The 14,096-nt window shown below is 41.0% G+C and overlaps 1 protein-coding gene across 10 annotated transcripts in view; it reads right to left on the bottom strand.

The window, feature by feature from the left end:
* Nucleotides 1-14,096, bottom strand: part of SEMA6D (semaphorin 6D) — a 56,584-nt gene that overhangs the window by 13,769 nt on the left and 28,719 nt on the right. For all 10 annotated transcript variants that reach the window (XM_030931348.1, XM_030931352.1, XM_030931350.1 and 7 more), the window contains exons 2-3: nt 672-834; nt 161-272 (exon numbers count right to left, since the gene is read on the bottom strand). In XM_030931348.1, coding sequence (XP_030787208.1) covers nt 161-272; nt 672-780 — 221 coding nt within the window. In that variant the 5' untranslated portion in view covers nt 781-834. The remainder of the gene's footprint in view (nt 1-160; nt 273-671; nt 835-14,096) is intronic.

Raw genomic sequence — 14,096 nt, 5'->3', positions numbered from 1 at the left:
GTTCCTGGTACACAACACTGACTCTTCTCGGTGAGTATTTCTGGCTACTTGCAATTTTTGATCACAATCACATATTAGTTTTTCATGAACTAGACACATTAATGCAAGCACCACTAGAGAAAAGAATTTTAATCTAATAAACCAATGAGAGGAAAATTACCTGCCAGCAATGTAAAGTGTGTCTCGAATTTTCAACATCAGCTGAAAGTCCAGCCTGTGCTGCGATTCATTGCCTGAAGGGCGTCCTCTAAAAACCGGATATTGCCTTGAATCTGCAAGTAAAAATGGGCTAAACCATCATTCAGGATTATGGAGCTGAGGGATCAATAAACAGCATTGATTAGCCGTATATACTTGTTGTAGAAGGGTTTTAACTAAATTCCTCTCTTAAGGTCTTGAATATAAATGAATAAAAGGCAGTGAATGTCAGCAAATGGTCTTTTTCTTTTAACTCAACATATATAACCCATATACGGGTTGCTGTAGAAAAGCACCCAACAAAACTGTCCCGTTTTCTCCAAACACTAGGACATGAGTACTGATAAATTCAGATGCAAATTCATGTTTAAGACAAAAAATCTCTGCCTCTTTCTGAAAATGAACATGCGTAGAAAATGAAAAACAGAAAAGCCTCCTTCTCAGAATAGAAGACTGTTCTTGAGATGACTTACAGTGATAATCGACAGTGTTAAGGGGGTCATCATCTTCAGGAAAGCTGACTGCCCTCAACTGGGAAACCATCAGCAGCAGGATGTAGGCACAAAGCAGGAAGACCCTCATGGTGGGCCAAGGTGAAGCCAGGGTAGCCCCTGCTCAGAAATGCCACTGAGCTACCTGGAAAACAGAAGCAATGTGGAAAGATCTCTATGCTGCAATGAAATGGGTTTCTTGTTTGTAATCAGCTCAGTTTTCACCATCAGCTCCCTCCAAATCCCCTCTCCCACCAGGAATGCTGGCAGTGGTAGATCAGGTATTGCCAAAAGCACAGGCAAAAGATGGCAGCATGCCACTCCTGATTAAAGCATCTGGTTGAGCATATTGAAGTTTTCAGCAAATTCACAAGAATTTTGGAGGTAATCCTATGTCATCACAGCAGAGTCACCAGAACCATGAACAGAAATGCTAGCTGCTGACTTGGCAAGAAGATGGGCAAAGTTGGGATCAGAATTTTAATTAAATTCCAATCCTCTTCCCTTCCCCCAGTCCTGAAATATATCTAATACAGTTTGTCTCTGCCCCCCATAACATGCTCAAGCTGCCTCAAAAATAGCCAGAGGGCTGATGATCCTGTCATAATCTCTCCTCAGCTCTTTGCTTATGGTGTTGCCAAATTCCCAGCATTACCCAAGCATTAGCCCTAAATTCTTAAGTCGAGTATTTCCCTATGCTTAGTAAGACCAACATGGAGACAATGACATGAATGACCCTGAATCAGGGTGAAAGGGAATTAAAAGAAATACAATGATTCCATGATAACCAATCAAGCAAAGCAACGCAGGGATGAAGTGGCACAGCTGACACCGGGCCACTAGGGAAGTCCACGTTTTTACATAAAACCATTTGGACGCAAACCAATACCCTAAGTACACCAGTCCTTTTAGCTTTATTGAACTTCAGAGCTGTAGGGGTCCGTAGGGACCATCTAGTCCAACCCCCTCATTTTTCAGATGAAAATCCAAGGGCCAAAAATAATTAAAGGGCTCACTGAATTGTGTGGAGCTAGTTAAGGCAAGATTGGAGTCCAGACTTACATAATCTGGGTCCCTGTCCAGGCTCCTTTTCACCAAATGGAAAGCAGAACATAAATGACTGAATTTTTTTTCCTTCAAAAATACAGCATTACAAAAACCTTTTTGGGAAAATGGATATATTCATCATTTTTATTGAAGTGATGTTTCATAGGTGTTAAATTTAATCAAATTGTACATTAAATACGTGCAGTTTGTTATATATCAATACCTCAATAAAGCCATCAAAACACAGCATTAATTGCATTATAATAACAGTAAAAAATTTAAAAGATCTTTAAATGTTATTAGCTTATTAAAAAAGATAAATTAGGGCCCTGTTGGGCCAATGAGATGGATATTTTTGTGAAGCTGTAAGTGTTCTACTTTGCAACAATAACACCCCTCCCTCAACCAAAACTGTCACTTCCAGCTACTGTTCTGAACAACAAAACATTTACTTTATCATCAGTCTTACGTATCTAAGAACTTTAGGAGAGATCATGAGAGTCACTGCAAATTCCAGGGGAGTCCAACCACTAAACCAGGTACTTACTGTGCCTTTTTTATGGACTTCAGGTGAAGCACACAGATATGCATGCTATCCAATGCTCTAAATATTTCTCTAACTAAAGTACAAGTCAAGTATATGTGAGTTTTAGAGTCCCAGTTTTTCAAAAAGAGAATAATATATTGCAACAGTTTTTTTTCGTGGATGATCAATCCAGCAGTATGTTAACACATTTAAACTGCCTTACAAAAAGCAGGTGGAATGGAAACTGTGGTGGCATCATTTTGTACTGAAGTTAAAAGAGTGTGGACTTTGGAGTCAGTATGACTTGGGCATGGATGAAATTATACCACATACTAAAAATTGGCCTGGGAATGTTCCTTCAATTTCTTTGAGCATTAGTTTCCTGATCTGTAAAATATGGGTAACAGCACCTTCTTAGAGTGAAAAGGAAGCTAATGCCTAGCACATAGGAAATTCTGAGAAAAGTTAGACCTCTCTACCCATTTCCTACTAGAAAATCCTGGGTATGACTAGATTGACTTTAAGAGTCTCATCAGGGCCTGGGGAAAAGATATCCTAAAATATTAAGGTTATTTGGCCAGTTATTTTTCACAACTAGTTATTTTAAAACACTAAAGGACTACTTATAGAATAAATTTTATAACATGTGCCTGTGTATTGGACCTGGAAAATAAAGTAATGAAACAAAACAAAAAAGCAATCACCGATAATCCTACTATCCTACCCCAATAACCACAATGATTTGGTTCTAGTTTTTTACTACCTCTACATGGTTTCCATTGTCCTGACAAGATGGGTTTTCCTTGTTTACCCCTTCTTCTGAAGCAGTGTCTTCCTGTCTTGCTTTTCCATACTGTTTTGATCATTTATAAATCCCTTCTAAGGTTGTAGTAGTATAAAAGTATAAAATGTTGCCCTAAGAACTAGCTTCTGCTTTGACACCAGTCCTAACATCATCATCCTCTAGATAGAAAGTCACCGAATCTTTCTGCTGGATATCAGGAAGAACAATTAGAAATACCAATTAATCCCAAAGACGTGTAGAAACATCTGCATTGAAACAAAAAGACTGTTCTGTGTCTCCTTCTCCTCCGTGACAGGTAACTGAATGGCTCACATCAGGTAAGCAGAGCCTCCATGTCCCAGACAGTGGGCGGGGAGGAGCCCTCAACAGGAAGAGTGTCTCTCAGCTGTGATCCCAGCACTGGGGCTGAGGATGGAATCACTGCTGACTCACTAGCAAGCACCAAGCTGCTGGCTGAGCTATCATTTCCTATAACTCATTCATCTGACACTGCAGAAAGCAATTTCTCCCCATGCCCCACCCCCTACCACTCTAATCCTCCCAAAATAAAGCCCTACCACTAACTGCTTCCTGTCTCTGCATAAAGCTGTATTTTTGGAAAAAAAAAAAAAAAAAAAAAAAACATTCAGACTTGCCATAGTAGTTATAAATGGAGGCATTTAATGTGATACATATTTCAAAGGCTGGGTCAGGGAGGGAAGAATCTGGAAATACCTGAAAGCAATGTACCAGAAAGGGGATGTCTTTGCATGTAAATCCCTCAGACTACTTAGCTCTGACTTTATATAAGAAGACATATCAGGAGTCCAGGGGTCAGTGAAATCATGATACTAGTCATGCTGAAAAAGGGCAGGCCAAGTAGCAGGATGAAATGTTGGAAAAAAACATAGATCTTGAGGATTAGAAAAATCTGAGTTCAAACTTGCTTGTGCCATTTACTTCTGGCTCTTGGGCCCTGTTTAACTTCATCTCTTTAAGCCTCAGTTTCATCAAATGTGAAATGGGAATAACTATCTTTATTACCTCATAGGCTCTGTTTAGGATTAAATGAGATAATCAGTATGAAGCATCTAACACAGAGCCTGTTCCACAGTAAGGCTTTAGTAAATTTTAGTGAATATCATCATGTCTATTCTGGTTACATCCTGTCTCACAAAAAGGTGGAAAACAAAAGCAATGTTCATTCCTTCATCTTGTACAAATATTTGCCAAACTGTTTATGTATACCGTCCTAACAATGACAGGCGCATTCTTAGAGGATAAGGCACAGCTTCACAGATGGACAGGCCTCCTAAAAAGAGGAAACCATCTTCCTCACATGCAAGCTTAGGGTAAAGAACATTCCTACATGAAGTCATTCCTGTTTGTGACACAGTCAGAGAGCAAGGATGCCTGACTAGGTATGTTTATTCAGTTTTTGGTATTTTATATGAACTTCTCCCGTACATTGTTAATGTTAAATACTAAATATGATGAGGAAAGCTCTTAATGGGAGTTCAGAGCTGCCAGAACAACCAGGGCGTGAGTGACAGGATACTTGGGAAAAGGAGGTACATGGAGCTTAGCCCCAAACTCAGCATTTGATTTTACCTTATGGAGATTTGATGATTTTATATAATATTTGTTTATATTATTATACATAATATATTGTTACATTTATATTATAATATATTGTTATATTTTTATAATTTTATATTTGCTAATTTCATAGAGCTTAAGGCTCTATAAAAATGAGAGTATAGCTATAAAGAAAAGTCAAATTTCTGGCAGTCACAAGTTTTGGACCCACCAAGAAGGGAGTACCAGTAAATAACCAAAGGCTATCATCTTGCCCCCTGACAAGCTACACTCTAGAAGAGGAGAAAAATGTGAGGTAAACCATGATTTACAAAAATTCCAATCCAATCCAATAAGCTAAGTCCCAGACTGAATGGATATAATCTCCCACTCTAGCTGCCTGCCAGAAAAGGTAAGATGACACTTCTATAGAAAAAGATAACATCATCCAGAGACTACAATTATTTATATACATTGCTCAACATTCAAGTAGAAATTATCAGAAATTCCAAAAACTGCAACTAAGAGAGAGAGAAAAAAACACAATAGAAACAGGCCCACAAGTAACCCTGATATTAGAGTTACCAAATGTATGTTTTGAAAATAACTGTGCTTTTATTGTCCAAGAAAAAAAGATGACAAGATGGAAAATTTCACCAGAGAACTGGAATCTATAAAGAAGTATTAAATAAAAATTCAACAACAAGGCTGGGCACGGTGGCTCATGCCTATAATCCCAGCACTTTGGGAGGCCGAGGCGGGTGGATCACGAGGTCAGGAGTTCGAGACCAGCCTGACCAACATGGTGAAACCCTGTCTCTACTAAAAATACAAAAATTAGCCAGGCATGGTGGTACACGCCTGTAATCCTAGCTACTCAGGAGGCTGAGGCAGGAGAATCACTTGAACCGGGGAGGCAGAGGTTGCAGTGAGCTGAGATTGTACCACTGAACTCCAGCCTAGGTGACAAAGAGAGACTCTGTCTCAAAAAAAAAAAAAAAAAAAAAAAAGAAAAAAAGCCACAATAAATAACACATCTTCTTAATAGATGTTTTTAGCAACATATTTGCCAGAGGTGAAGAGAAGATTAGTGAGTAAGAAGACAAACAAATAGATATTATCAGACAGAAATATGGAGAGAAAAAAGTTTGAAAAAAACAGACAAGAGAGTAAAAGACATAGGATTTTGTGAAAGAATTAATATACGGGAGTCCCTGAGACTGCAGAGAGAGAAATGGACAGAAGCAATATTTGACAAGATAATGGTTGTGCACATTTTCAAAACTGATATAAGATTATAAGCCACACATTCAAGAAATTCTAAGAAGTTCTAAATATAAGGAAATAACAGTTAAGACACATCATAGTCAAAATGTTGAAACAAGGAAAAATTTTTAAAATATTAAACACTAAGATATATTACCTTCCAAAAAGCAAGAATAATACAGACAGCTGACTTATCAGTAGAAACAATGGAAGCCAGCAGGCCATAGAATGACATTTTTAAGTTGTTGAAAGAAAATAAATTTCCAGCCTAGAATTCTACAACCTGTAAAAATAGTCTTCTAAAATGAAGGCAAAATAAAGATGTTTTATACAAATAAAAACTCAAAGATTTGTTGTTACCAGATACAAACTAAAAGAAATATTGAAGGTGAGTTCTTTGGGCAGGGGAATTTATAGGGAAGGTTAATGAAAATTTTTAAACTTAAAAAAAATTTATTTTGTATTTTTAGTAGAGATGAGGTCTCACTACGTTGCCTAGGCTGGTCTTGAACTTCTGGCCTCAAGTGATTCTCCCACCTGGGCCTCCCAAAATGCTGGGATTACAGGTGTGAGCCACCATATCTGTCCACAAGTTCTTTTTATGTTTACAGCATAGTAGCCAAATTTGAAATTCACAAATCCCACATAGAGAAAGTGGTATACAGTCTTTGTCTCCCTGAAAACTAGATAGCTCAAAGGAAATGAGAATGTAGAAATGGGGTAGACCTACTTTATCACTAGCCCAAAGAACCCAGAGAGAAACCATGTTGATTTGAAAGCTATCCCCTAGCTCTCGTCCCAAGATGTCACTACAGCAAAGAGTATCTGCTTAGACTCTCCTACTCCTCCTGCCTCAGGATCTGAATGTGGAGTTGCTTCCTTTTAGTTTCCTGATGAGTCTTCCAGACCTTGGGCCTTCATGATCTTACAAAAAGTCTTTGGTATAAGTCCTGCCCCTCCTCCTCTCTTTTACCTGATAGTTTCCCAGTCATGTTCTCTAGCTTTACAAAGACTTTACTAGCCTCAGCCCATGGTTCCATACGGGGATTTCCGCCTCAGAATCATAAAGTAAAGCATTGTGTGCTCTGATGCTAACCTCTTGTTCTTCCAGCTTGCTCATACTGCTCTACTTTCTTCTCATCAGATCCTTCAGCCCACTAACTGTTCTCTTCTCTGCTGATCATTAGTCTTCTCTGATCTTGACATACCTCTTTATCCATCTTAGGTATAATAGTCAATAGTCGATCATGTCCATTATTCTGCCTGTGCTGCTGACTTCTCCATCCTCTGTGTCCTTGTCAGCTTTTCTTGCAATGTCTTAACCTCGAATGAACTCTGCCACTCACCTTCTGCATCTTCCACAGAGCAGCTGAGCACTAGTTGAGACAACCACACTCTGGGACAACTCGCTAGTAATATAACAGAATTCTTTGTCATCAACTACAAATAGAATCAAAAACTCCATGGAGATCCTATGTTTCTCAATTATATTAGACCACTCCCCAAATCCATAAATGTAAACTTCCCACTTTCTTTAAGGCCCTGATCTGCTGTCTCCATACTCTGCTACTTACATTCCTTCCTCCTGACCCACAGCTTACTTCACATAGAATATGAAAGCCGTAACATGAGAGCTTCCTCCGTTTTCTCCTTTCCCATTGCCAAATACATCAACTCTTTTCCATGTGCTTTTTTTTTTTTTTTTTTTTTTTTTTTTGACAGTGTCTTGCTCTGTCGCCCAGGGCTAGAGTGCAGTGGTGCAACCTTGGATCACAGCAACCTCCACCTCCTGGGTTCAAGCAATTTTCCTGCCTCAGCCTCCCAAGTAGCTGGGATTACAGGTGTGCACCACCACATTCAGCTAATTTTTATATTTTTAGTAGAGGTGTGGTTTCATCATGTTGGCCAGGCTGGTATCAAACTCCTGATCTCAAGTGATCTGCCCACCTCGGCCTCCCTAAATGCTGGGATTACAGGCATGAGCCACCATGCCCAGCTCCCCATATACTTTAAATCCAATCCCTTCACTCTTTTCTGGAATAAAAAGATGCTGATTATATTTCTCTCTTTTTGGTATTTTCTGTAACTCTTAACCAATTAAATACTGTCCATCAGCATTGAAATTTGTCCATGTCTCCCTCATCACACACACAAAAGGAAAATACCTTCTGTAGCCCTGAGCCCACTCAAGCTATCACCGGGGTCTTCACTGCTCTTTATTGGCACTGAAACAAATTTTGCTCTTCTGCTATAATTTCCTCACCTCCGGTTCATTCTTCTACTTTCTGTGTTCTAGCTCCTCTCTCAGTGGAGACTGATGATCTACAGGTACCTAAAGGCAATGGACATTTTCCAGTCCTATTTCATTTGACTGCTCAGTAGCTTTAGATGCAGTTGACAGTTCACAGCTTTTCCAGACACCGCCTTTCCTTGCTTTTCCTCATACCACATTCTTCTGATGGTTTACCCACCTCTCTGTCTGCCTGTTTATCTTCCATTCGTTTTCCAGATACAACAAGAATGATCTTTTCAGAATATAAACCTAATCACAGCATCTCATAATCCTCTAGTAACCTTCTATTACTCCTAGGATAGAGCCCAAATCTTTTAAATGTGGCCTTCAAGGCTTTTCAGGTTCTGAGTCCTGCCCCCTCTCACAAGGAGTCCTGTCTCACCTTGGGCCTCTATCCCTCTTTTTCCTGTGCTTCTACCACCCTGCCTCTGTTCTGAGCCCTGGAATATGTCATGCCATCTACCAAGCCTTGCTCCCGCTTTCCCTCTAGATGGCCCTTACTGCCTCCCGTCCTTGGCCTAGTTAAGTCCCTCTAACGTTTCAGAAACTAGGGAAGATATTTTTCAGTCCCTTGGGTCAAGTATATCTCACAGTTGTCAATTCCCAAGACAACTGTGAATCAACTGTGAATATAGGAATAAACAGAAGAATGAACCACATGTCCTGAATCACCACATTCCCCCTGAATCTCTTAGCGCAAGGTGAGCATTTTGGACTCCAGTCTAATTTAGATTGATTTAATACCACTAAACAAACAACAGAGGGCAGTAGACCCAGGGGGGATGGGCCCCTGGCGCCTTCCACTTCCCACGAGCTTGGACTCTTTTAGCTGAGAATGCTGTAACTAAAGGAAGAAGAGGGGGTGGAACTAGATCTGTGGCACAAAGAGCACCATTCACTCTGTAGTCTAGGACATTTCAGGGGGCACTGCTCACACTGTAGTATATGAGAATGATGGCACCTGGCATTACAGGAATTATCCATTTACCAACTATGGATCATGAGAGCCCCCTGAGACTAAACAAAAAAGGAGCAATGGGTTTACGTAAGTTGAGAGAGAGCAAAGAGAAGCAAGTTGATTGCTATACCTTGGAGCCTACCAAGACAAGGAGGGTTGTAACTGAAGATCAACTATAAAAGGGAGGTTTAGGTTTATATAGCATTTGTGTGCCTAGATTCTAAGCAGTGTGTTCTGGGCAGAGCTTTAGATCTTAATGATCACTGTATTTAATCAGAATGGTACAACATCTTGGCTGACACCACAAGCTTTGGAATATAAGAAGGTAATGTCCACTGAATTGCAGGCCTTCTTTCACCTTCCACGCGTGGTAAGAAGACTAGGTTATTAATCATCACTATAGATAAACAGATTCCAGCAGACCCCTAAGTAGAGCTGGGGCAGGCTACCCTGGGCCCTTCTGAAAAGCATGGGTGCTCCTTGCCTCCAGGCTCACCAAGTAACTCTTGGCTGATGTGGTGTTTTAAAGGAGCAGAGGCTTTTCCATTTAAGGAATCACTACTGCTACTCCCCCACTCCCACCCCTACCTCATGCACACAGGTTGTGTGTGCAGGTGCCACGTCTGAACAAATACATACATCCTCTCTCACTGTGGGCCATAAGGAGATTGCTGAAAGGCCCGTGACTCTGAGACCCTTCCTCCTTCTAGGAATGTGAGTTCCCAGGTTAGAGGAAAAGGCTTCTAGCACTGTTATGTTACTGACATTTTATAATTAACCACCTGCCCCGTGGCATGTGGAGGAAATGACGAAGCAGCTCTGTGACTCACCTTCCACACAGCTGAAGCCCTGCTGACACATCAGAATCTGTGAAGATGTGCATTCTGATGGGAGCAGTGGAGACTCACACCATGAGGAACAAATCAGGGATGATTCTTCTCCCACCGACACTGGCAGCGAGAGAGGAAAGAGGCCAGGAACTAGGAGATCTGGGGTCACAGACTGGCTAGGTGGCCAGAGACAAGTCACTTCACCAATCTGGACTGATTTTATGCAATACAAGGGGGCTGCTAAATTACAACTGTAGAAACCTGTTTTTTCTCTAAGAATCCATGTTCTCCTGACAGCTAGAGGGATTCCTACTTCCCCTATCTAGTGGGATACACATCCTGGTGTAATTCGCACTGCTCCAGGGTTCTTTCTCCTCAACATCCAAGCATTTCGAGTCACTATCATCATAAACAAACAGCCATTCCCCTGACCTTGAGGCTGCCTCTGCTTTCTCTCTCTCCCACTTCCTTTCTCAGCCAGGCTTCTTTGAAGAGAGGCCTGAGTCCATATTCTCCATTTTCTCACTTTTCATTATATTTGTAGCCTACTCTAGCCTAACTTTAATGCCTATGCACCAACCACCTAATTGCCAAATCCAAGGCAATCCTCATTTTAAATCTTCCTTCATCTCCTTGAGGCATTTAATCTCACTGGTCATTCCATCTGATCTTCAAACTCCGCCTCTGACTCCCCTAGTTGTCCCCATCTCTCTAGCTGCTCCTTTTCATCATCTTCCCAAATTTGTCTTAACATGCTTGCCCGCTGGATGTCGTTCTTCCCAGTTCCATCCCGGGTCTCTAGAGATGTGCTCACATGACACCTACCTTCTTCACTACCTAATCTCAGATCACACGTCCAGCACACACCACACTCCTCACTTCCAATCCAGCTGTCCAACTCCCCGCTAGATATTTTGACCTTGGTAAAACATAGGCAATTTAAATTCAGTAGTCTAAAACTGAACTTAAGATACTTTGCCTTGATGTCTCCTCCTGCTGAATTTCCTGCAGAGCATAGGTTTAGAGCTCAGAGTACCTGGCTTCAAATGTAAGCACTACTATTTACCAGCCATGTGACTTGGGGCCTGTTACTTCACTTTCAAACTTTCTTGTTTTCCTGCCTGCAATGAGGATAATAGCACTAATATTATTACGATGATTGAGATAATCTATATAAAGCATGTAGTCAAACCCCTTGTGCCTGACAAGAATCCAATAATTAGGTTGGACATGGTGGCGCACCTCTGTAATCCCAGCAATCTGGAAGGCCGAGGTGGGCAGATCACTTGAGGTCAGGAGTTCGAGACTAGCCCGACCAACATGGTGAAACCACATCTCTACTAAAAATACAAAAATTATCCAGGCATGGTGGTGTGTGCCTGTAATCCTGGCTACTCGGGAGGCTGAGGCAGGAGAATTGCTTGAACCCGGGAGGCAGAGGTTGCAGTGAGCTGAGATTGTGCCACTGCACTCCAGACTAGGCAACAAGAATGAAACTCTGTCTCCAAAAAAAGAAAAAGAAAAGAAAAAAGATTTACAACTATTATTATTGTTATTGCTATTTTTCATATCCTTCTCAGGCACTTGTGTTTTAAGCCTGGGAGTCTTCCTAGACGGCCCCCTCTCCATCATCCTCTCCTTTGAACCTGTCAGTATGTCCCATTGCTTCTATCTCTTCATTGGTCTAGAATTGACTCTTCATTGGTTTCTGTTTTCCTAGACTTCTAGTGCATTCTCCACAATGCCACCAGAATGATCTTTCTAAAACACAAATGCTATCATGTTACATCCCTGTCTAAAAGCACTATAATGGTTCCCGAAGGCCTATGTGTAAAGTCTAAATTCATTTCCAAGATTTACAAGATCCGTCACAATTCTATTCTTGCCAGCTTCTCCATTTCACCTACTGATACGTCCCCACCTGGATCCCAAAGCAGTGTCTTCTGCACACGCTATTCTTTCTAAAATGTCCTTGAAAACTGTCTATTCACCAGCTCAAAACTTACCTGGCCCTCTCCCCTTTCTCATTCTTCCCTCTTCAGCCACACTGCTCCGTTCAGAACAGCTAGTCATACTATGATATTGCATAAATACTTCTACTGCAGAACTTATCACTCCACAGCAATGTTACTGATTTTCACATTTTCTCTATCGGGCTGTGCTACTCAAGGGATCATTTTCCTCTTTACTGCCAGGATCAGGCACAGGGCCTGGCACCTGGCAGGTCCTCAGTAAATAATGAATGGAGGAATAAAGAAAGAAAGCAGAACACTGACAGGACTCCGCTGTGGCACACAGGCCACATCAAAATGAACAGCTCTTCACCATCAACCCAACAGCGAATCTTGAGTCTACCATCATTCTCCTGCAGCACTGGCACAGCATCCTCATTAGCCTCCAGTCCATGAGCTTCAGGTGCTGCAAAACCAAGAGGTTCTCTATAAAAGGCAACAGATGCCTCTTTTCACACCTACCCATCATGAACAAATTGCCCACCAGAAATGGGCAACACAGGCCAAATAACTAAATGATTTCTGTCAACCTCCCCACCTCCACTACTGGAATTCCTGCTTACTTTGCAGCTTTCCCAGAGCAAAGGGAAGGAAAGCAGGGCTATTCCTGAGATTAGAGAGTGGGTATATGGGACTGGCAGAGAAGAATCCTATGTGACTCTTCACTACCTAACAAACAAAATAAAATGAAAATCAGCTTGCCTAATGGCTGAGTTATGCCTGAAATTCTGCAATGGGAAATTCTTTCCTTTGGCCGATGGCCTTTTTTCCAGTTATAAATTAAGTAATGATAGCCAGAAACCAGTATGAAGACATTTATAAGATCTGATCTTACCCAGTGAATCAGAACATGCTGGATTCTGACAGAAGAGAAAAAAGCGCAGGTGGCAGTAGATACCATGGGAGAGAAGAAAGGGGAGGCTGAGGCTATGGAAGTCTGGGTGATCCTTATTAATGCCTTGCTCTTAAAATCAGTGTCTTACTCAAAGTTGGGTCAATTTTATTTGAGTTATATTTTATGTACACGATAAAGCTGTCGACTTAAGTTTTCTGAAAATTAAAAACCTCTCATGCAAGGTTTCCACTTTAAGTCTGGATTTTCTTAAAACAAAGCACACGAATATCTGAATCAGTGATACTTTGGTCACATATTAATAATTCAAAAAGGAACTGAACTTAAAAAGAGTTGGGCAGGAAGGGACAGAAAACAGGATCTAATCTGTCTTTGCCAATTCTAAGCATGGACAAGAATCCCAGGATCTGACCTCTGATCAGAACCATTGCTCTGGGGACCACAATTCTAGTGACAATTTGCCTACAAGTTTTTGCCTGTCTGCCCTAACTCAAATTGAATAACATTCATTTTAAAGCAAAATTGTCCTAGAAACAATCCTCATTAAAAGTGAAAATAATACAAGAAACTAATGAGAATATGAGCCTGATACATAAGCAGAAAATCTGCTATCCAGGAAGATGACAAAATATATCAGCCTCTTAAGACATCAAGATAATAACTTGTTTTGTGAAAGTATAATGCATAAGGAACCTTCTACTATATATATATATAGAATGTGATAACCTATGTAAAGCATGTAGCCAAACCCCTTGTGCCTGATAAGAATCCAATAATTAGGTCGGGTGCGGTGGCTCACGTCTGTAATCCCAGCAATCTGGGAGGCTGAGGTGGGCAGATCACTTGAGGTCAGGAGTTCGAGACCAGCCCAGCCAACATGGTGAAACCACATCTCTACTAAAAATACAAAAATATTTTGTATTTGTGTATGGTATGTCGTTTACACCATTTGTAATGTATGTGTATATATGTATACACACACATACACACACGTAGCAGGAGACTGTTGTGACAGAAATGAACAATGGTGTCTCCTTTTTTCAGGGGAACCGCAGGGTTTTCAAGGCTAACTAATGACAAGAGAAATTAAAAGCCTTCTTTTTTGGTTATCTCCTCCATACGCATATCCCAGCCAGACCAGGCTCCTCCCCTTCAGCCTCCAGGAAAAGGAGCCATTCTAGACAAAGGAAGGGCTCAAGGTTCCAAGGGATGACCCAGATGCCAAAGGACTCAGCCTGGCTGTGGAACATTGGCTTATTC

The sequence above is a fragment of the Rhinopithecus roxellana genome, chromosome 5, assembly GCF_007565055.1.
Source record: "Rhinopithecus roxellana isolate Shanxi Qingling chromosome 5, ASM756505v1, whole genome shotgun sequence".
Classification (NCBI taxonomy): domain Eukaryota; kingdom Metazoa; phylum Chordata; class Mammalia; order Primates; family Cercopithecidae; genus Rhinopithecus; species Rhinopithecus roxellana.
This window is presented reverse-complemented; position numbering and strand designations above follow the sequence as displayed.